Below are 23,658 nucleotides of genomic sequence, written 5' to 3'. Positions count from 1 at the left end.
CTTTTATCATAAATCGAATTTCTAGTAAACAAAAGATGTCCCATTATGGGTAATCTCATCAGGGAATCTTTTCGGGCTGGAATTTCTCCATAATTTTCCAAAAAAAATCGAAAATTTCAGACCAAGGCCGTACCAGGAGGATTTTTAAAATAATAAAATTTAGAAAAAATCAAATATTTAAATAATTTTTGCTCTTGGCTGTGGAAAACAGCTGTGTCACTTCTTTTAGTAAATTTCCCAAGGTGTGAGCTTCATTTGCGAGTTTTCAAATTGGGATTTCAAAAACCTCTTAAATCAGAGTAGTACCAGCAGCATTTAGAAAAATTTCCCGTGATCCGTTTTAGTTATTAGTGTCATGCTTCTTTTACTATATTATTAGTGTTTTTAGCAATAAAATATATAGATGGTATATTTAGGAGATGTTAAAGAAGGTAGTCAAAACAAGTGAATGTTCTATGTAAGGTGAGGAAGGTGACACCTTCCCCGCACATGAGACAATATCTAAAACTGAATTTCTATGCTACATGAATAAGGCGATATGTCCCATGCGGTCACGCTCATTTGCCCCATCAAACATGGTTAATGCGAAAAAATCATATCGCACACGAATCGCATGACGGAAAAGTGGGTTAGTAGCCCATTTAGCCACTTACCAAGCTTGTTTGTGTGATAATTTATAGTACAGATTCAAATTTACAAAAGACCGCACCTCTGGCATTGGGCCGCTCCTACTCACATCATCTAGTTAGCAGTACAATACGACACATTAACGAACGTTATTTAGGAAATTAAAGAACAGCAGCCATGAGTACGATGTTAAGTTGTGCGTAAATTAATCCTCAATATGTGGTTGACTAATTTAATTTTTACTGCTAAATTCTTGTTAGGGCTAGATTACCAGGGCTGGGAAACTTTATCCAGATTATTTCCAAGAAAGTTAGGTAATAGGGGTTTTACATTAGCCCGTATTTTAGTATTGTGCAGTTTCACCGCATATCGGATATGGGAGATTTTTTTTATAGTTGCATCGGCGCATGCGGTATTGGGCGAGTCGCGAACAGACCAATTGAAAGAGAGCATTCGGCAAATCGCCCGGATTAGAGGCCAGTATGGGTAAATATTCAAATAAACGCATGCGCGTAAAATTTTTAAAAATTAACAGATTTTTTAGAAAATAATAAAATAAGTGAAAGAATGCCATTGTTCATGTATCCATCAAAATTGTGCCTTGAGAACCTCTTGAAAACCGGACTTTAATGAGCAATATATACAATATAATGCCTGCTTCCAAGCTGGGTTTCTTCGGTACGTCAGTATCTAACTAACATCAGTATGACTGGCCAGGCTGTCTGTATATGTGGTACCACCACTATACGCGAGTACCGAAGTACCACCTTGCCCACTAGCCGGGTATTAAGGTCCCAGAAATAACACGAAGTCAACAACTAAATACACTTTATTGTGTTAACTTCATCATTCAGTGATGAAATTGTTCGCTTCTGCTGCGGGCTCTTAATATCCACGTTTAAGTCTGTATAAACTCGTAGACGGTGGCTTTTCAGGTTACATATTTGGGAACTTCTATGAAATTGAAGTTAAAAACGCTAACATTAGAAAGATTGATGCACAAATTGTGCCCCTAATGCTAAGCACATTGTCGGTTTTATGGGTTGCTGGACGTTTTAGTCTTCACACAGCGGTGGTCTGATGGTAAAATCGATTGGCGGTGAGTCTCTGTTGTCCTGATATAAAGGCCACGTGAATCGCTGTAGTACACTCCCACTCGTGTTTTAAGTCCCTTTGTAGATATTGATTTATATGAAATCGCCGTCTGATTCCTGTTTTCAGCTTTTGATTTTTTGAAATTAAGTATAGCTTTCACACAACGATTAAAGGTAAAAATCCTTTAAAGATACCTACAAACCTCACAGTATGTGTAATTAATATCGTAATATTTATAGATTCAGATTATACAAAATTAAAACTATATACAGTGTGTCTCTAAAGGGTCTGTGTGCAAAATTCTACCGTAGATTTCTCAAGTGAAAACATGACGATTTAGCCCAAAAGTGGACGGTTTTCAAAACACAGGAAGATTGAAAAAAGGAAAAAGAATAATTACTTTAATGTTACTTGTCTAAGCAAAATGTCGCATCGGGGGTTTTTAGGGGCGAAAAATCCGAATCCCTTTACACTTTCGATGCATATTGCAGAGAGCGCTGTCAGCGCTAGGTGAACTCCCCTTTTCAAAGGGGTATAACTTTTTTATCACCCGGTATAAAATTTATTTAAGACTAAATTTGTGGTCTTTTACATGTTTTATGAAAAAAGGTATGTTGGGGCAAGGCCTCCCGGGCATTCCTTCTTGCGATATTTAAAGTTTAAAGTTCGCTAATAACTCTCATCAGTCTCCTGAAATAAAAATTGCTTATTCTCTCATTATTGGGGAAGGTTGTAAGGTCTGAGGTTTTTCACTTTATTTATTGTTTAAATATTTATTAATGACAAACTAAAATTATCTAAACAATATTTTTTATAGAGTAACTAATAAATTAACCAAACACATCCTTATCTTCCTGCAGCTCGTGTTTAAACAATGTAAACCGTGTCGGAAAAGATTAACTAGCTGTATGGATGGCATGCTTCCTTTTCTGTTTTGAGAACGTTTAATGTATACTTCCTTCTGCACTTTCTTGTAAGAAAATAAAAGAACTGTTTGAATATATTGTTTGTCGTATTACAGGCGGAGGCATCGAAAAGCAATTCTTCCATGAAGAAACGTTTCAGGCATTCACTTTAGGTTAGTTTAGGTTATAACATAGGTTCTTGGCATCTTCCGAACTTGATGTTTAAAATATAGTTAAAGTAAATTTTCGAATACTCCAAATATGTTGTCGTAAAGTTTGTAAAATTTGCACTCAAACGGTACGCCACTGGCTTATATGAAATTCTCAGAAATTATATAAGCAACTATGATATTTTGATTGGAAAAGGACTCCTGTGGTGTATGCGAATGAACTTACGAGTAATAGAATTCCCAAAAAAATTTTTTTTTCTGTAAACTCCACTTTTTTTAGGGTCGTTCTTTATGTTTGTGAAATTTTCACTCGTGTGATACGCCGCTGGCTCCTATGGATTTCTTAGAAAACAGGGGAAACTATGGTCTCGGTTGAGTTAACGAGGAAATTAATATTTTAGGAACTTTAACTCCGAGTTCTTTTGTAAAAAAAGTTTTTTCTTGATAGGTGATTTGTAATTTTTCCAAAACTTAATCTCGGGCGATACGCCACTGGCGAAGATAAAATTATCAAGACATACATATAGAAGAAATTATCATTTTCTTAATGGTCAAAACAGCACGGGCACAGATGTTTCTTTTATTACAAACAGAAACACCGAAAAATGTGGTACTTGCAATGGACAAAACAGCAGTGGTGTAGGTTAATGTACGGTGTGCGACAGCGGCGTATCCAGCGTGTTAAACTATGTATTTAGGGAATGCAATTATCGAAAAAATACAGCCGAAATTGCAAAGGTGAATGAAATGAAGTGAAGAATATTATAAATTGAAGAAACAGTACGTATAGCGTCAATTTTCTCTATTCGGAAAATGTTCCATTAAAGAGTATTCGTGTTTCACAGCAACGATATAATTTTGCATTCAAACATATTTCTTTAAAAACTGTATTTACTCATTTTAATATTTGCTTAAAAGATTCCTCCACGTTCGGTATAGGATTTCTACATACAAAATATTGAAATAAGCTCGTGTTGTTTTTAGAAAACACGCTTTCATGCTAAATTATCGGTCATTTTGTAATACTTGTTCTTATCCCCGAAATTATAGCATATATACAAAGCTCATTGGCATAGATAAATTCATTTTTTAGACGGTGATACAATTATTAAACTTAACATTTTGGTCACCACAACATTGTGCGAGAAGTGCACCTCGTAACGTTGGACAAATTCCAATCGTGTGATACCCCACTGGCTTATAAGAGAAAAAACCTGCTCTCTTCAATCAACAAAATGGTAATGGTGTAGGTGAAATAGTTAAAAAATTTTTTGGAAACTACAATTCTGCCACTTAGGAGTAGTTGGTAATTTAATCAGATCAATGAGATGTTACAATTTCACTCAAGAAGAAGGAGAAAAAGAAAAGAAGAAGAGAAGAAAAAATAAAAAAAGAAGAAAAGAAGAAGAGAAGAAAAAGAAAAGAAGAAGGGAAGAAGAAAGAATTTTAAAAAGAAATTTTGATGATTATTTTTTGTGAAATAGATGTTCACCTAAATTCTTAGATTTCGGATAAAGACAAAATATTGATAGCAGAAATCACATTTCAATCAATTTCCACCAACTCCATTTCCTCTCGTCTCTCAACTGCTTTTCATTACTAACATCTGCTGCTGTCCAACAATCTTAATTAGTCAGCCACACCAAATCCCAATATCGATTAAAACCAAATTGCTAAGTATTTATCAATTTCCCTAAATATTTATTTATGTACGATCCGCGTGAAAATGTATGGAGTATTTTTAGTTAGATCCAAAACTGTTTACTATTAAGTTTCAACACTGCGTATCCGCAGAATTGCCACAAGGTTTATAATATAACGAGTGTGTAATGGAGCGCAGCAAGTAATTTAAAGTTAACGATGAGTTCTGGGCTTAGAAGAGTTTAGAGCGGGCCTTAGGAATGTTTTCAAATATACAAATCGATTGTAAATTGGGGAAGTTAACTTGATTGGTGCTGCTAGAATGAGAAAAAATATACATACAAAACAAATTCATAAAATTCAAATTGCAGATTAATATTTGATGTATTTTTAACGGCACAAAACTCCAAAACTTTGAACACTTCAATAGGAAAAACAACCTTAAAAAATTATTGATTTTGAATAAATTGAAATTTCTGTTTCTACTCAAGATCTGGAGAGAATCTTGGTACATAATTTCAAAATCATAGACATTATGTGAAAAATTCATAGAGAAAGCGTTCAATGTTGCATTGTAGCCTTAATACTGCAATTTTTAAAATCACCTGGATCTATTAAAATTATTATATTCTATAAAATTTCTTTCTGGACAAGACACTTTCTGGTCAAGATTTCATTAGAATGTTGATTAATGTTTAAAACCTCAATGAAGTAGGTTGTTGCGTTTTTGTTTAATAAAAAGTTCTCGTTATATTCAGTTTTTCTTAATGTTTCTTAACATTTGAAAAATTGCCGCCCCGAAAGAACACTATTAGTCCATATGAAATTTCTAGGAAATATGAAAGAAACTATGATCTTTTCAGTAATCAAAACCGTACTATTGTATACGAATTCAGTTTTGAGCAATAAAATTCCGTAAACTTGCTATTTGTAAATTCCTCTTTCTCTTAAGAAATTTGTAATTTTCCAGAAAATCACATTAGTGTGATACATCACTGCGTCATATAAAATTTGAATAAAATCTGAAAAAAATTTAATAAAACACATTTTTGAATTTGTAGCAACCCAATTCCGCAAAAGTATATTTTTTTAAATCACATTTTACTGGAATTATTTCCAGATTTTTGAAAAATTCCCCGCCAAGTGCTACACCACTGGGTCGTACGAAATTCGTTTCTGGAAAAAATGTCACTACAATTAATGGTTTATTCCTGAAAACCTTTGTGGGCGCAAGAAAAAGCTACAGCAAACTGACCTATTAGAAATACTGTATACTTTCTTCAAATTTATCTCTTCTTTCAATTCTTTGTTACTCGAACTTTCATTAATACTCAAATGATAAATAAGCAGCTTAAATCAATTTTTCCAGGCTTTCCCAACATTCTAAATTGCTTCTACTCAAACAAAAGATCAAGTGGTCGGGTCTTCGGATCTATCTGTCCAATATATCATCTCAAGAGGACTCGAATGGTTGTTTTTATAGTTTAATTTCATCCAAAGTTTTTGAATTCTGGGCTAATTTTAAACCGTCTGGCTACACAGAGATAACTAGAAGTTTTAAATATTTATTAGGCACTGTACATATGCGAAATTGACTGAAATATTTTTTGATATTTCGCGGGACACATGGAGTGACCGATGTTAGTTTCACCAACCATTACATTACATTATAAATATATCATCTGAAGGGACAAATTCTCAAAATTTTGACATCTAAAAATACACGTGAATTTTGACTGAGGTAAATATGTATTTAAAAGAGCGATTAAGGCATAATCTTATATTAGAAACTTGTCTGACTTCGGAAGTTACGAACTTAACATATCTTCGTCTTATTGCATTGATGATTTTAACTTAATTTTTATATTTACACGGAGGTGACCCATAATCAAATGGTCCCAAAGGGCTATTAAAAATTTGAATTTCTCTTTCGGGAATTTTAAAATTTTTTCATTATTTTCTTATTAACCGCTACCGAGCTGAGGCATCTTAGGGCATGCAGGTCAGATTCAAAAAATGAAACCGAACAGGTATTTCTGTTTTTCTTTTGAGGAAGCAATCGGGATCATATCAGTTAGCCACATTTGACTACATCATCACTTACAACAAAGCATCAAAACAGATCCAATTCGTGGCACCATTTCCGTATAATTGGAGAACCTGGACAATGGCACAATCAGTTTTCAATGGACAAACTCATAAATCCATTCAGTTATATGAACTTATAATATAGAGGTTGCCGAAAAAGAAGGTTCGTTGGCGCGCGTGGTTTCTAAATTTAAAGATAGAGATCCCGGATCGAGGTGAGTTCGCGACGCGACTAAAAGAAGATACGACGCGGGACGTCGAAAATTACGTCAAACTAATTCGATTATAAAAAAGTGCGTGCGCCATTAATCGCTATGATATTACAATTTATCAAATTTTGTATTAGCGACAAAACGAGGAATAACTTAAGATGAGTCGATGATGCGATACCGCCAGTCAACGCCACATAGAAGAAAACTGTTGACTTGCGTGAGGAACAAAAAGGAACAGCTTTAAGAATATGAGATTTCCTTTATGTCTAATCTTGTTATCATAAGATTATCATGGACAGTATTACCTATGATGTCCACGAACAAGTGCATACATACATATATTATCCATGAGCATTTGAGCGATATTTGGCTTAAAATGGGATGTCCATTTGACGAAGGTGTACTGTTTGAACGCGAGTGTCTTGAAATAATAAACGCGGCATTTAATTCACGGCAGAATTTAAATGAGAATTCAAAAATGAACAATAATTGCACGAATTGAACTCCACAAAATATCTTCTGACTATTTGCTTAAATATGCTAACCTAAAGACAATAGTCTCAGTCTTGCAACTTAACCTTAAGAATTTCTCTATCACTCTAATGGTTTTACTACAGATGAAAACATTTACCGCTTAACCTCAATTTTCAGTACTATAATAAAGAATTCAAATTCAATCCAAAATTTCTTTTCAATTATTTAATTAATGCTTAACAGCATCACATTTCTGCACAAGTCATGGAAATAGTTCAGTTTATCGATGTTAAGACAATTCCTGATATAGTGCATCCCTACACAGCCTCACTCCGAAATAATTCTGTTCCAATAGTAATAGATAATGGTGAGTATCTCTCATTGGAATTCGAACTAATTACTTACTTGCTGCTTACGACACTACAGTATATCTTCCACATAACAATTCTAGGCTCTTATACATGTAAAGTTGGCTGGGCAACAGACAATCAACCTCTCCTACAATTTCGCAACTTAATAGCAAAGCCAAGAAGAGAAAGGTCAAAAAAAGACTCTGTGGAAACCACCCAAACTCCTCAATTGCAAGTAGGCAATGATATTGTTAATATTGAAGCCCTACGGTTTCAATTGAAGACTCAGTTTGATAAAAATGTGGTCACTCATTTTGAAGCACAAGAGCATTTGTTTGACTATATGTTTACTCATTTGGGAATTAACACAGAGAACAGTGTGAAACATCCTATATTATGTACTGAGCCAATGCTTAATCCTAATATGTCTCGACAGTGTAAGTAATTATAATTTAAATATGGTGTTTAATATTAAGAAAATTTGATTAGAATCTTTAAAGCAACTGAAAATTTGAACAAAGAAGCAAATTGGGTCTGTATATTATGGGCATGCAAGAAAAAAATAGCCAAATCAGAAATTTATATTTTCAAGAGAAAACTATTTTAATATTCAAGTAAGTGAAAAAATTAATTTCAAGAACACAATATTATGTGTGTGTAAAGTATTTTATTTAAAATAAGAAAGTTCTCCATGAAAACTGAAACATCAGTTGAAACACTCATTATCATTATACATATTAGGGCTAAACACAAATTTTAAATATTTCAGTTTTAACATAATTTCCCCTTGTAACATTTTTGCAAACCTTATTGAAAAGTTGGTATTATTTAATTTTTGTAGTGATGTCAGAATTACTATTTGAATGTTACAATGTTCCAAGCATCTGCTATGGGATTGATGCTCTATTTAGTTACCAATATTACCATCCTCAAGATATTAAACAAAAGTCTCAGGATGTTTTATTGGTCAGTCTTGGGTACCAGAGTTGCCACATCATTCCAGTTTTAAATGATAAGACAGTATTTGAGCACACTCGACGACTTAATACAGGTAAGTAAAAAATAAGCAATAATGTGAAGTATAAAAATATTTAGATAATGAAAAGTTTTGTTCTGTATATATATTATAAGTAATTAGTGTTTTGAGACCTTTTGATTTCCCAAAATTATTTCTTTTACTTGTACTTTTTTTGGTTCCTTTTTTTTTGTTAATATGACCAGCACATCTCTGATTTCTTTGATATATATTTAAGTGCAATATTTTCTTGGAAATATGCTTTGACTATTACAACTGACAATACATCTCATCACTGCTCAATAAAATAGTAACTTAATGTTCAAATTTTATTTCCCAGCTTTAAACATACACTTCCCCTTTTAGGTGGATGTCAAATAATAACATTTCTACATAGGTTGCTTCAGTTAAAATATCCAGTGCATACAAATGCAATAACTATTAGTAGGGCAGAAGAACTTCTGCACACTCTTTGTCATGTAGCTGTTGATTATAGGGAAGAATTAAGGAAATGGGCTTGCCCAGAGTTTTACGAGGGCAATGTGAAGAAAATTCAATTGCCTTTCACTGTTAGCGCAATCAATTCTGCTGCAACATGTAAATATGCCGAGAAAAATTCTACAGAGTGTGCCAAAAGCAAACAGGATTTAATGCCTCACACTGCATGGTACAATAAATCCTGTGTTTTTGGGCCATTCGGGTATTTGATAGAATCTTCATCCACTTTGTTTGATTTTTAAGTGGAACAACAAAAGGAAAGAAAGAAAGAGTTAGCTCGAAGACTGATAGAAATTAATGCCAGAAAACGGGAAGAAAGATTGGAAGAAGATAAGGAAAAAATGGCTCAGTTATTAGACATCAAAGATGCGATAGATTTGGCAACCGACCAACAAACCGTAGATTTTGCAATCCTATATTGAGCTCCCTTAAGATTTCTGTTTTCTGTTGTAGGTTGAAAAGACTTTAACCGAGTTCCAAATAAAGAGTGTACCGGAATTAGAGAAAAACATTTTACAGTTGAACACTAAAATTGAGAAGACGAAACAGAAAATACTTGCAGCAGCTAATATGGAGGATGTTGAAGAACCCGCTCCAAAACAATCAAAACATAGTAAATTATCTTTCGAAAATGATAAGGAACTGGCAATGTTTTTGCAAAATATTAGAAAAACGGTAGAACTTCGAAATAAACAAACGTAAATGTATTTATTTTATTTCTTCAGAGACAAGAAATTTTGACTAAAAAAATGGTAAGGAAACAGAGGAAGCAAGATATGGCCAAAAGACGGACGGCTGCCGGACAGGAACGTATGCGAATTATTTCTCAATTGGCCAGGAAAGAGAAAGGAAATGATGATTTTGGAATAAGAGATGAGGATTGGGACATTTACAAGACGATTAGTAAAGACGGTGAGTTTATTATACAATGTGTTCCAAACTATTGATTTTTATCTAATATGCTTGGAAATCAAGAAAATTGAGTAGTTTTTCGAAATCACTATTTTTATTTTAGAATTTGACAATTCAAGTCTAAAAAAAAATGACATCAAATTCTAATGACAATTTAGCGCAATTTAAGTTTTGATATGTTAATTCTGTCTTCAGGTGGAGATTCAGACAGTGAAGGAGAAAATGAAAAGCTCACGGAATTCGACGAAATTCTTCGAGTCCACGAGCCTTCAGATTTAGGCGAATCGTCGCAACCAGGCGAAGCACATCAGCTTCACATTGGAGTGGAAATGTTTAGAGCCCCTGAACTACTTTTCAAGCCCTATATGTTGGGAAGTCAAGAAGCTGGTCTCTCCGAGGTTATTGGTAAGTATTCAGAGAACCTTTTATCTTTTTAAATTTCATTTTTATTTCACATCTCAGCCTATGTCCTTTCCTTATTCGATGCAGACAGTCAGTTAAAACTAGCGTCGAATGTCGTGGTAGTTGGAGGATTAGCTAATTTACCGGGATTGAGGGAAAGATTACTTACAGAATTAACCTCTGTGAGACCTTTCAAGTCCACAGTGAATGTGACTGTAATGAATAGTCCAACTTTGGCTTCGTGGTACGGAGCCCGGAATTTTGCCAGATCTGATGAGTTTAAAAATTCTTTGCTGACTCGTAAAGTGTATCAAGTGCGTTTCATGATATGATATGCATTCCATGATATTTTTATGTTCTGAAATATTTTCAGGAAATGGGTGCTGAATATTTCAAAATTCACAAATGTTCAAATCCGTACTTCCCTAGTCCAACGAATATCAACTTACCGGAACAAGATATATGAATTAATTTTTATGTTAAATTAAAAAACAGAATTTTGTTTGCAAATTCCAAACTTTTTTCATATTCGTTTCTTCTGACTTTCCTAACCTTTTTCCTATGACATGCTTGATAGTTTTGAATTGATATTAAAAGCCTAACATAATTTAAAATTTCATAATTCAAATTCATTTAGAGAAAGGGCATCGATGAAGCAATTATATATGAAGCATGTACGCATCTGTAGAAAGTAATATTGCAGTAATTGTCTAAAAATGGGTAATGTAATAACATCGCTTACACGTGTACATGCGGACCGCCACATATTGTGGAAGGTAAAGTTGGTAAATGGAGAGAACCTTTTGTTAAGTTAGTTTGTTAAGGTTAAATGTTTTTCTCTTAGCAGTTATTGCTGAGTAAAAGCTTAAAATCACAAGTTTAAAATGAATTGCAATACTTACCATATTTATTTGAATACCTTAGGAAATATAAATAGACATTTTTTTCATAAAACGCTATTTCATTTATAATAATTTTTTAAACAAATATATTCTACACGAATCCAGAATTAAAAATAAATAGGTCTAAAAAAGCTACATATATAAATAAGACATAAAAACCGATATATTATCACCGTAACACCCTTTCGAAATATTATTTAAAAATTGTCCTAAGCACCCCCATCATTTTCTGAATAATCTCATTTACAAATTGCTTTATTATATTTTACAATTAAATTATTCTAACTACTTACTCCTTAAAAACTATCAACAAATACTATGTACAGAAACGAACATGTCTATAGTTACTGCTAGGGAACCCATTGTCCAAATTTCCTGAAGCGTTTTGTAATATCTACATCCATTATTATTTTAGGTACCGCAATAGGGTTTTAATGATTGTTACTAAAATACAGATTGTTTTACAAAGATATGAGTACATATGAAATTATTTTGGAAGATTTTTCATTTTTTCAATCAGTCTCTTGAAGAAAATTGAAGTTGCTGCCCCGCACTTTATGAGGTGTGTGTTAATAAATGAGTTTTGCGAATTTTAAGATCAAGATTCCAAAATTTGCTAATTATTTACTGGCACAGTTATTAGTGAGAAGATCGATTAGTGCTATTATGCGTCCCGGTGCTGTTGGACCTATTCACAATAATTTTTTTGTTTTAGTTATTTACATATCACTTAAACACGAATATAGAGAATAACACTGCTAAAGACATGCAAGTAGATAAAAACAGGTTGGAATGTAGCAATAAATGTCAAGCCACGTATGATGAATATATCTATAACATTACTATTGCTATCGGTATCGATGGTTTGTCGCTTTACTCAGTACACGGCATGTGATACTCATTGCATAGCAAAAAATGGATATCTGATAGTGAAAAAAAATTGTTCTTTTTTACTGGTTTAAAACAATGATGATATTCCTATAAAACTATGCGGTTTTTTTGTCTGGAATAAGCAAATGCGACATTTAAGTAACAAACTAGATAGACTGGCTACTATACTGATCGAGTGAGAAAAGAATGCTATCACCAACATTTTTTATTTTTATCTGTAATTACTGATGAGTAGATCCAACTAGCACCGGTATTTAGGACGAGGCTGATCTACCTACGTACTGTGCGCCATCAAATAATTAATGGAAAACAAAACATTCTGCAATTGATTCACCTCATCCTCTTTCAGAAAAATTGATTTCAAACTTATGATAGTCAATCAGTTGCTTCTGAAACAATATCTGAAAACAGACATACTCTCCAAAAAGAACGAAGAGCATTGTTATGGACATTCAACGTTTTTATCTAAGTCCTTATAGTAAAAACTTCTACGCGAAAGAAGTGGCCATTCAAGATTGTCTACAAATTAGCCATTCCTTATTCAAACTACCAAGGATGTATTCTTTATCAGCTTAAGATAAACCAAAAGTGAATGAAGCCACATATAACATATGTACATGGACCCCTCTACTCCGGAGGATATATTTACCTAAAGAAATCAATGGAATATTGATCGAAAAACTATGTGGAAGTGGATTTAGTGTACTTAAAAGTTGCAAATTGAAGAATTTGCTCGACGAGATCTTAAATACTCTGTCGCAAAACCTCAACTTATTAATATTAAGCATGGAATCCACTACCTTCAATGAATAATTGGCTCTCCAAACATATGCTTATGGCATGTAATAATAATACAGTAGATTCGCGATAATGTGAATTATGCGTAACGTGAACAACGTAAAAATTTGTATAGATCGCCACATAACATGAACAACTGCACTTTCAGTTACGGAAATAATTGCCCTTACCTTAGAAAATCAATATTTTGCCGTTAAGTATATCCCCGATACAATGTTGGGGAAATACCCAACGGAGAAATATGGATGTTCTGTGTGAAAAGAAAGCTCTACTTTTTCTGGATAACGCGCTATCTTATCTACCTGGAGATGAATTGAAAAGTGACGATGGGTTCATTCAAGTATTGTATCTTCCCCCTAATATTACGTCTCTCATACAACCAATGGACCAAAATGTTATTCGATTAACGAAATTATACCATAGGAACAATCTTCTACCTACTGTAATAGAAAAACGTATGAATGTTTTCCACGCCTTAAAAAAGTTGACTATTAAAGACACAGTTCTCAACTTAATGGCAGTTTAAAGTCACATTAATCTAGAAACTATTAAAAAGTATTGGAAGAATATTTTGGATGGAGTTCTTTCAAACTTATCTGGTGATGAAGACAAAAATGTTCCACTCGAAATTTTGAAATGCCAATGGGATAACGATAATTCAGTATCCAAATTGCTTGAATTCTTACGGGCCGTGGCACCACAGGTAACTCCTGCTTGTTCTAAAATTGATCTTAATTTGTGTTTTATTTAAAAAGAGCCCTTGAAGAATCTGATGTTTTGGAGTGAAAGGAATGTGATAATGAATTTAGAGATAACGATATTGAAGAATGTCCAAGTAATGGAGAGGCGGATGTGATTGCGCTGTGCAATAAAATTTCATTGGAATGTGAATAAATCGTTATCGTGAATAAACTCGGCTTTTTTCGGTTCACACTATCGCGAGTTTACTGCAATAATAATAATAATAATAATAATAATAATATACTCAAGAAATAAACATTTTTTTTAACATCTCACCCAACAATCTTTAGTTACATTCCCCCCATACCACCCCAAATACTAGATAACAGCCACAAATACACGCGCGAGATTCATCCAAACGACCTTGAAGGCTTGCCGATAACAGCCACGCATAACAACCAAGTCACGCTAAGGCTATTGAGTCAGAAGTCCCATACTATATCTACTAACCTGATATTGAATATTGATCAGCACCGACACTTTAGGCGGTGCTGGTAGGTTTAGATACCACACAGGAGGTGATACTTATCGTACCCATATGAGTTGACTATTCACGCAGCACCATATGTATATAATAAAATGTTGAGGTTTTCAACATCTTACAACTCTAATTATGGATTACGCTGCGTTCAAATATCTTAAAAAGGAATTACTTACATATAACAAAACAATACATTACAGGTTACGGAAAATAGGTTCAGTGAGAAATTCACTGGCAAATTGAACAATAAACATAAGTAACGACGTTTGTACGGGAGAAAATGATAGACTGAAAAAAAATTATCCGAAAAAGACTATAATCGGTATTAGTTAATCTTTGAACTGCTAGAAAAAGTTACAGGAAGAAAAATATTGAGTTACTGTTAATTCTGTCAACAAAACTCATTTTATGCAATTTTAGCATAGCTTTTTTAAGGTATAAAACCAAGAGAACTTTTTTATCTGGAACCTTCAAATGGACCATGAAAGCGCATTCACTCGTACCTATCACGCTAACTTATCCGGGGATGGTGGATTTACTCTTTAATCGTCAGTTGAAATTTGTGCCGCAGGAAAACAAAATTAATTTATTAGCTGATTTTTAACTCGGGTGTTCCGAAGAAAGATACATGTACTTTATGTGAAACTTGCAGATGTGCTTCGTTTTTGGTGATGGGCTGCTCACTGAAAGCCAGTTGAGCCTTCACCACTGAAATACGCAAATCCTATTACTGTTCAACAGGAAAAATATTGGCAAATTTTGGCTTCAAAAGCAAGTTCAACTATTGTTCAAAATCTCCACCAAAAAATATGCCAAAAGAGTAGTTACAGGATATCCCAAAGACGGAATACAATCACATTTGAAAATTCCTTTGCACGATTACGAAAACCAAAAAAAGTAATGTTTATGTGATTGTATTTCAGACTTTAGTATTTGTTAATTATCAATTCTTTACTTTAGAGAAAAGCACATAGCCTTGGCTATTCCTAAACTTATTAGGAACGTTTCAAAAATTGCATTATTCAGATTTTTAGTGGAACAACCTGTCTACGTGTCCTACACCTGAATTAGCAAATTTTCTAGTTCGAAGAGCATTTGTATTGAAAGGAAGATGTAAAAAAGCCCCGCACATTAAACCTATCAAATAGGAAAACTGATGAATTAGCTACCTATAAGGTTGATGATCCATTTGCCACTTCAAATATATACATAAATTACTACTCTTTAGTTTACTAATACTTCACAACTCTCGTAGTTAACGCATGTCAGTTGCCAAACTAATAATACATGTAAAATAAAACGTAAAAGCGATTTATGTCAAAATAACGAAGTTTTTTCTTGGTGCAAAATTATCAATTATACTGACATTAACCAAGTTAATTGTCTTCCTTAACTTCGCACGTTCATACAAGGAAGTAAGCGAAATAATACGTCACCAAACCTCGACCTTGACACACAAATGAACTTACATACGATTTATATCACTTAAATCCGTCATAATCTCACATTGTTTGCTAATTTCACATTCTTCGCATAATAATATGTAGTGTAGTCGATAATAATCACTTACATTTTCTTAGAAAATAGGTCTAGTTATTTACATGAATCTCATGGTGTTGTCAACGCAACCAAAAATGACGAAAAAAAGTAACTTTTACGTTCTATTGGGTCTTAAAAACAACTTCTTCCATCATTTTTGGCTGCTTTTTGGTTATCTATACCTGAAGGAATCGTTGGCGTTGCCGTACTCACTCTGCTCCATAACGGAGGACGTCAGGAAAAGACATTTGAATATTGACTAGACTTTAAGCGACTGCTTCCCGGTAAAATGGATTTGTGCCCTTTATGGGGAAGGGGTGCGCCTCTGTGTTGAACACCCATTGGTCCAGCGGGTAGAAGTCCTCATCGGAGAATAGTAAGTACAAGTACTAGAATGAAGGTAAAAATTCTTATTATTTTTTAAATGAGATTTAGAAATTTATTATGCTACTGAAGTTGACACCATTTTAAAATCTGCACAATTTTCTATAAAATGTGATTATGGCAACATGATTATTTCAAAATTAAGGGCCCTAAAACTTCAAACATTTACAAATTTAGAGTCGCTTTCCAAGATGTAAAAATTTTCTAGGCTATTCACACTCTTTCAAAGTCTGAATACGCTCCTGGAAAATATGATAATACTTGCTACTCCAGTGATTTGAATATAAACCCGGTGATCCAAAACGCATTTTCACAAGTTAAAAACTCGGACAGAGAACTAAATCAAAGTGAAAGAAAGGGAATACTCAAAGAAACCCTAACCTTGAGTGTTTCGGCTAATAAGAAGCTCTGCTGAACGTCGTCCTGCTGTGGCTCCTCTGAGTAGACATTCTTAATACCCGTATAACCACCGGGAACTCTGCAGTGTTTTTCTAAAGCCTGCAAAAGCCAAGATAACAAAGTTTAGGAAGTACATTCTAATTTGGAAGCTCTTAGAATTTACCTGCACAGCTTCCCAGCCCCAGTCTCTATATTTTTCATCTTTGGTTAACCTGTACAAATAAAAGTACGACTCTATCGTCTCGGGCCTTAAAATGTAGTACTTTTCCGAGCTCTTCAAAGCTCTGGCTTCGGCCCCTTCGGAAAACCTGACGGAAACAAAAATTGTTTTAAAGCAAAAATGATGTAATCATTGAAAGTACCTAAATGCTTCTGGTCCTAGTTTGGTATAAGACCTGTCATAGGACTCATGACAAGTGTTTGTTAGCTGTTTGGCTATATCCATATACTTGGAGGAGTGGTCGTCTTTCAGGGTTTTGGAGGCCAAAGCAAACATTCCTCCTAAATAAAAAGTAGACGTCGAATAATTATGTTTAAAAGCTTAGTAATAAACAAACCGGAAAAGCAGGCCAAATGATCCATTTTGTGCTCGACCCTCTCAAACTTTAATTCGGCAAAATAGCTCAAACCAGCCGGAGAAACATGCAGCATATGCTTCAGCACTGCTTCCATGGCCTCATCGAACATTTGCCTAGCCTCATTATCTTCTTTCCCCGAAAGCAACCAAGATTTCAACAAATATTCAAAGTAACTATCACCCAAAGCTCCCATGGACATGTGATCTATAAAACTTAAGTTACTTCTAGATTCAAATTATTTTAAATACCACTTACGTTGTCCCCATTTACCACTTCTTGGATTCAAATAATTGGGATATAGTCCGTTTGGCTTCTCAATCTCCTTTAATATCTCCCTGATTTTATCTACTTTATTCCTGTAAATCGTTTTCCCAGTTATGTCACTGAGGTAGGAAAATTCCAGATGTAAAGTACCGAATTCGGCCAAAATGCTTGAACCGCCGCTGGCCCAGCCATAGTTCTTGCTGGACTACAAATCACGATCAGACATGCTTCAAATGTTGTAAAAAATGCTTACCCCAGTCTTGAAGTTCACTAGGGCGTTAGGTATGCCCGTGGGAGTATTAAATGAGGGCAAAAGTTTGTCTGCGATTAGTTGAGCTTTGTCCCGAAACATGACTTCGCCGGTTAAGGCGTAGCAGGTTAATAGACCACCGACGAATCGGATGTTGACTTCGAAGACTGACACATCTGCTACCTATAATTCAGTGAAAATAGAATATATTTAATATATTCATTTATTGCTAAACGTGCTTCAAAAGTAAAGGCAAACACAGCAAATATTTGAAAAAAGAGTTGCAATTTGTTGGTAAATTTGGCATCCTACAGTGTCGCGTATAGTTTTTAGGATACACTATAATTTCTTTTCTTTTTCTTTCCTCAAGTCAATCGGGAACTATCCTACAGACATTTCTAGCTTTAGAAGGTTCTGTTTCATCTTAACATTATGCTTTTTAAAAATTTCTCGTAGCTTTCAGATAAGAGGTACGCTACTGTTTTCTGATAGCTTTAAAACAGCAAAAATGCTCTACCTTCTTTGAGACTTAAGTTTCTCTTTTCAGAAAGTTAGGGTTTCACAGTCCGTGGGAAGCAGACTTTAAGAATCTATTATTATGAAATGCCAGAACAAACATAACTTTACAAACGTGGCTTTACCAGAGAATGACACAACGTGGGAAATCGAGCTTAATTAGGAACCGTGGCAAGAAGGCACTTTATCATATGCAATATAACCAGTGCATCGTAAATTATCAATATTGTAGGGCAACCTGGATTAATATAGTAGAGGTGAAAAAAGTACCAGGAAAGCATATTGGTATAAAATTATTTAGATTTTCGATGCATTTGTTGTACATATGAGAAAATACCACAATGATAGATCAGTGTCTATTACCGTATGTACAACTATTACGTTATAATGGAATACCAGATTTTTAGTGTTGAACAGATGGTAAATGAAATTCTCATGAAATAAATAATGTAATGGTGAATATTACACAGTTACAAACGGAAATCCTTAATCACATTCAGTTTCAAGAACCTGCCTCTTAGCGTTTTAATTTGACCAAATTTCAAAGATGGAGTAAAACAGAAAGAAAACGTCTTGAATTTCGATTTATTGAGGAGAAGCGGATGACTTCATGAATTCTATTACTGTCGTAAGCAACTATCTGAGTATTGAAATTCAATCTCCACCAATATTAGGGATTACAATCTCGTGCCTGCCATTCCTTAGTAACTCAGAATTCCACGTGCATTTACAGCTTAAAGGCAAATAAAATTACGTCTCATTCAGAGCGATTAAGCTCCCATAAATTATCGCCAAAAAGCCGAACCAGCCTTAAGCCACAACCATAGCAAAATACACAAAAAGCGCCTCGTAACGTTTCACCGATTTATGTATTTCCGCTTAAACGAAACCTGGGAACGAATCGAAAGGATGCGTTTTAAATACTTGCTCAGTAAAGCGTTAAAAAGCCATCTAGTTAAAAGTCGTGGAACGTGGTTTGGTCAACTAAAACTACCAAAAAACTGGCCACTTACCACCGCATCGATGTCGAGCTCCTTGGCGACCCAATCTCTCGCCTGCTTAAACTCTTCGTTCAAGCCCATTATATACAGGGTGTCTATGCCATCCAGAATCGAAGCTCCCAATGGTTGACTGCCGAATAAACTTCCAGTGTGTGCACGCTTGGAAATGGGTCGCAGCTCGTTTTTGCCCCATGCGTAGAGAACGTAGTTGTCCCAGGCATGCTTCATCATCTGAAACCGAGAACACGAGTTGTAAACAGGAGCAAAAAAGTCTTTAAAGTTTGTCGCAAAGTAAATTTTCCAGTAGAATATCGAAGTGAATTGACAAAAATATTCTGATTCTAAACGAAATTTAATGAATTATGTAGGTAACACAGCATGCACTCTAATTGTCTGCAACAGTGCAGCATTGCCAACGTTCGCTTAAAGTTCTTCAGTTCACTTAATTTTAGAGGTGTAAATTTTCAAAACTTCATGTATATTTGACAAGGAAATCTAAAATTTTGAACATTTGAAATGTATGAATTAGAAACTTTGGACACACTCAAAAATCATTCAGAAAGCTAAATCTGAAATACTTTAAAACTTAACATTGTGAAACTTTAGATTAAACATTTAGTTAAAAACCAATTTTAAGGCCTGAATATTAAATTCTCAACACTTGAAATACCTACCTGTATGAAGATTAGAAACCTGGAAAAATCCTAAGGGACATTTATATTTGATACTTGCAAAACATCATCAGCAACTCTCTAGAATTTAAAATTCTGGGATTTCACTCATTTAGAAAGTCTGGGATCGGGATATCGAATTTTTAACGCAAAGATCTAAATTCTTGACGCTCAAAATGCACCAAAAACTTGAATTTGAAGGTCTGTAGACGATACTCCATCTAAATTACGAGACTTTTCTGAGCACTGCTGAATAAAAAAAAACCTATTGTATATGCAGGGTGATCCCAAGATGACTGTACAACGCTTGACTCAAAATTCGTTAACCAAAAATAAAGCAAATTTGACTATATCCAATGTTGCTTCATTGTGCCGCTACAGGACGCTAAAGTTCTTAAATTGATATTATTTTTTCGACATAATTGCTAAACGTTTTTATGGGTTTTCACTAATTTTATAATTAAAAATTGCTACATATATTGGCGTGGTCAAAGACGCATTGTTCGTAAATAAAAGTTTGTATTTTTGTTATCCTTGAATTTAGGAGATTTTGGTAGGGCTCGATAAGTATTAAGGGAAAGCTGTTAAAGAAGTAGTTTCTATGGACAATTATTCATTATCTATATTTTATTACATGAAACAGCCAAGTCACATTTCCCCAAGAGAAGCATGTAAAAGCTCAATATGGAGTTGCTACACTTCGATTAACATTCCCATACTGAAGGACCTTCAAGGGGTTTCCGAGAATTTTTTTGAAAGTTTCTATGTCTCTCGCAGGCATTTCTTCTACCTGAAATAGCCATTTAGTAAGTAAGCACTTTATAAACCCGGCATTTAATGGAAACGGAAACCAACTGCCGCAACTAATGTAATTTAGCGCATTTGAAGTGGTTTACGATTTGTTGCCACTGTCAAGAAAGTGAAAAGGAACAAGCACTTAAAAAACTACAGAATCAATTACAAATTAAATACCTCTTTCACTTTCAGTTTTCTTTCCTCAATTAATGTAATTGCTGCCAGGCCCGTATCACTCAATTCTGTTATCAATGAAGTAGTTTCTCCAACTTTATCTCCATTATAGGTCTCCCAAGAATCGTAATTAATCTCTCCTATGTCTGAATTATTTACTAGAGACAAAGATATATTCACAGAGGGATGCAAAACCACTGAGGAATACTTGTCAGAAGCTTCCAGGATGGTGTCGGAGCTCGTAGATACGGTGACTAATTTCTTCATGAGGGGGGATTCTTTAATGAAGGTGGTGGTATTGGCCTGTGATTCTGGGGTTGCTCTAGAGTGCCTGCTTAAGTAGACTGCAGTGTAGGCCAAGACCATAACGCCGGCCATGCCACCTATTGCCAAGGGGTTGATTTGAAGAGAAATGAGGATAGACGGGGTGATTTGAGGAAAATGCCTTAATCAAGGAAGATGGGTAAAATAATATAAATGTTGTGGCATCTTCTTCAATCAACCCTCGTCGAAAATCCTCTCAAATTACCTCCTAATTTGTACATTTTGCACTGAAACACTGCACCAAATCAAATTCAAAGTTTTGTAATTCTGCGATTTTGCTCGAAACTCCTTTCACTCAATGAAGTTCTTCCCGAGGAATAGAAGACGCGCTTAAGACCGCGACCAATTGAAGAATAACTGAACACACAGTCGGTTGATGTTAAAGAACCGGCCATCTGCTTATCAGAGAGTTTTCGAAATGAATGATTACACATGTTATTGAAGGGATTTTGAATTAAAAACTGCAGCTGGAGAGTCAGTGATAATAATATCCGATAACTTAATTATTAATAAACAACGAAATTTAACGCATATTGATAGGTACCTCAACATACCCACAAACACGATTCATTCTCTTTGCTAAATGATGCCCAATAATTGCTTCTCTTATCTATATATGTGGTTCTTTTACAATGGTGTAAGTCAGTAGCGTTTAAACCAATTAATTTTCCAATCGATGTGTAAATACATTGGATAGATAAAATGTCAAGGCACTTCTGCTTGAACTAAATACCCAAAATGGAGCAGTAAATATCAGAGGTCTGTTAAGGTGACATAGGTTCATTTATAATGTTGATAAATTGGTACTTTAGTCACGTTTTTGGTTACGGAAATATACACTTTAATACCGTGGATCAAAAAAGAGATTCGGCAATATAACAATTCTTTTGGTCATTTCTTTTTCATCGCAGTAACTTAAAAAATGTTTTAGATATGAGTTACATTGAAATTTAAATTTGAAAAATACTTGACATGAATTTAAATTACCTACCGAATTAACTTAAAGTCGTTATTTGGTGCTTACTAAAAGCGACCAACCGTAAAACATCGATGAAAGAATGTCCTAGATAGTCATCTTTAAAACAAATATTCGTACATTGAAATCCTATTTAATTCATCTCCAACACAAATTAAATTGAAGCTACTTCGAATTTATTAAAAAGGAATTTAATTCGATAACAAAAATTGAAAATCTTCAACATATTTTCCACATAAACTGTGATAAAAGGGGAGGAATGAAGTTACTAATTATTATAAAGTAAGCGATTCCCGAAATGAACTTTTCTATTTTTAAATCCTTTATTCCGTTATCAGAAACGACTTTAACTTTAAATTATTAATGTTAAGTTTTACATCTGGCTAGTTTTCATAGAAGCGAAAAAACTGACCAATAATAAGGCTCTTTTTTAACGTTTTTACGATATTATTTTGTAGATAAAGTTAAGACGACATTGATAATTTAGCCCTAAGCCATTAAATTTTAAATATCTTAAACCATTCAAGTATTTTTTTGTCGTTAACGATATCCTGTAATGGAAAAATATTTGTTAATTATAAAGTCACTTTAAAAGAGAACATCCCTATTTTGAAGTCTTGTGCAATGCATCATCAGGTGAATGAAGTTAAATTTGTTATTTCGGGTATAGCAAAAGTTGCTTTAAGTCATCAAACCTTAAACAAATTTTGTTTATGAATTTAGTTGCTTATAAAATAACCTTAAAATCGACTCTTTTTTCGCAGATTTTTTATTATCGTTTTTAATACCTCAGATACAATTATTAAAACTGCTTGATAAAGCAAGGATTAACACGAACATTCCTCCTCTTAATCAATCATCAACTGTACGAGTTAAAATGAAGCAATTATCGCGTTTAGTGGTCACTGAAGGTGACTAAGTTGTCAAATTGACTACAAAATATTACGAACTTTTTTCCTATAATATCAGTCATCATCAACTAGATGCAAAAAATTGCTATTAAGCAATTATTTATAAATGCACATTCTTAATTTTAACTCGTTTATTCTACGGGCGGCAAGAATTAAATTAAAGCCGTTAGCTCGGAGTTAGTAGAAGCAGCTTTAATCCATCGAATATCCCGGAATGTTAGGGAAAACGTCCGTATAAATTCTGTTGCAAATTGAAGAAAATGTTCAAGTTACAAACCCATTCTTGCTTATTCCATTACAGAGACAAATTCAATTAAATAAAATCCTTAATTTTCGGTTTAGTAAAAGCAACTTCAAGCCATCAGACAGATTGAAAACATGACATGAAAGTTAGCAGTCATGTAATATTTTCCACCTTGGTGCCCAGATTAATTATTAATATTTAACGAGTTGTAGCTCGTCTCTTGGTGTCCTCAACATGCCATGTACATACTATGTGTTATCATCTTTGTCGCGGTTAATTCCTTTGCATATATAATTTTGAAACGTTAATTCAGTAAGATTATGATTACACACACTTTTCTGATGCTTTGGTATGTGTTATGTCTGGTACAGCTTAATTTTGGCACTAATGAATAATAGCGTCGCAGCTTTGGTAAAAGTTGCGAATGTAT

General features: G+C 34.1%; 3 protein-coding genes across 5 annotated transcripts in view; 1 reads left to right on the top strand and 2 right to left on the bottom strand.

The window, feature by feature from the left end:
- Positions 1-6,762, bottom strand: part of LOC136413875 (xaa-Pro aminopeptidase ApepP-like) — a 32,902-nt gene extending 26,140 nt beyond the window's left edge. The window contains exon 1 of the mRNA XM_066397627.1: positions 6,543-6,762. Coding sequence (XP_066253724.1) covers positions 6,543-6,579 — 37 coding nt within the window. The 5' untranslated portion in view covers positions 6,580-6,762. The remainder of the gene's footprint in view (positions 1-6,542) is intronic.
- Positions 6,763-7,423: 661 nt separating this feature from the next.
- On the top strand, positions 7,424-10,899 carry LOC136413876 (actin-related protein 5-like). The gene is made up of 10 exons (XM_066397629.1): positions 7,424-7,579; positions 7,664-7,999; positions 8,404-8,613; positions 8,944-9,174; positions 9,319-9,473; positions 9,529-9,750; positions 9,801-9,987; positions 10,183-10,392; positions 10,450-10,703; positions 10,763-10,899. Exons 1-10 carry the CDS (start codon positions 7,477-7,479, stop codon positions 10,853-10,855), a joined length of 2,001 nt encoding a protein of 666 aa, XP_066253726.1. The 5' UTR covers positions 7,424-7,476; the 3' UTR covers positions 10,856-10,899.
- Positions 10,900-11,329: 430 nt separating this feature from the next.
- The window catches only part of alpha-Man-Ia (alpha-Mannosidase class I a), a 33,108-nt gene continuing 20,779 nt past the window's right edge, over positions 11,330-23,658 (bottom strand). The window contains exons 1-10 of one of the 3 annotated variants that reach the window (XM_066397632.1): positions 21,303-21,477; positions 20,777-21,156; positions 19,146-19,364; positions 17,620-17,799; positions 17,358-17,571; positions 17,082-17,306; positions 16,887-17,025; positions 16,688-16,832; positions 16,507-16,623; positions 14,940-16,130 (exon numbers count right to left, since the gene is read on the bottom strand). In XM_066397632.1, the coding sequence (XP_066253729.1) occupies positions 16,008-16,130; positions 16,507-16,623; positions 16,688-16,832; positions 16,887-17,025; positions 17,082-17,306; positions 17,358-17,571; positions 17,620-17,799; positions 19,146-19,364; positions 20,777-21,156; positions 21,303-21,318 (1,758 nt within the window). In that variant the 5' untranslated portion in view covers positions 21,319-21,477 and the 3' untranslated portion in view covers positions 14,940-16,007. Of the gene's footprint in view, positions 14,911-14,939; positions 16,131-16,506; positions 16,624-16,687; positions 16,833-16,886; positions 17,026-17,081; positions 17,307-17,357; positions 17,572-17,619; positions 17,800-19,145; positions 19,365-20,776; positions 21,157-21,302; positions 21,478-23,658 lie in introns of those variants that run through there. The other 2 variants (XR_010752502.1, XM_066397631.1) reach the window with 2 other exon arrangements.

This window comes from Euwallacea similis, chromosome 15, assembly GCF_039881205.1.
Source record: "Euwallacea similis isolate ESF13 chromosome 15, ESF131.1, whole genome shotgun sequence".
Lineage (NCBI taxonomy): Eukaryota > Metazoa > Arthropoda > Insecta > Coleoptera > Curculionidae > Euwallacea > Euwallacea similis.
Note: the sequence above shows the minus strand (reverse complement) of the source record. Positions and strands in the feature narration are given on the sequence as shown.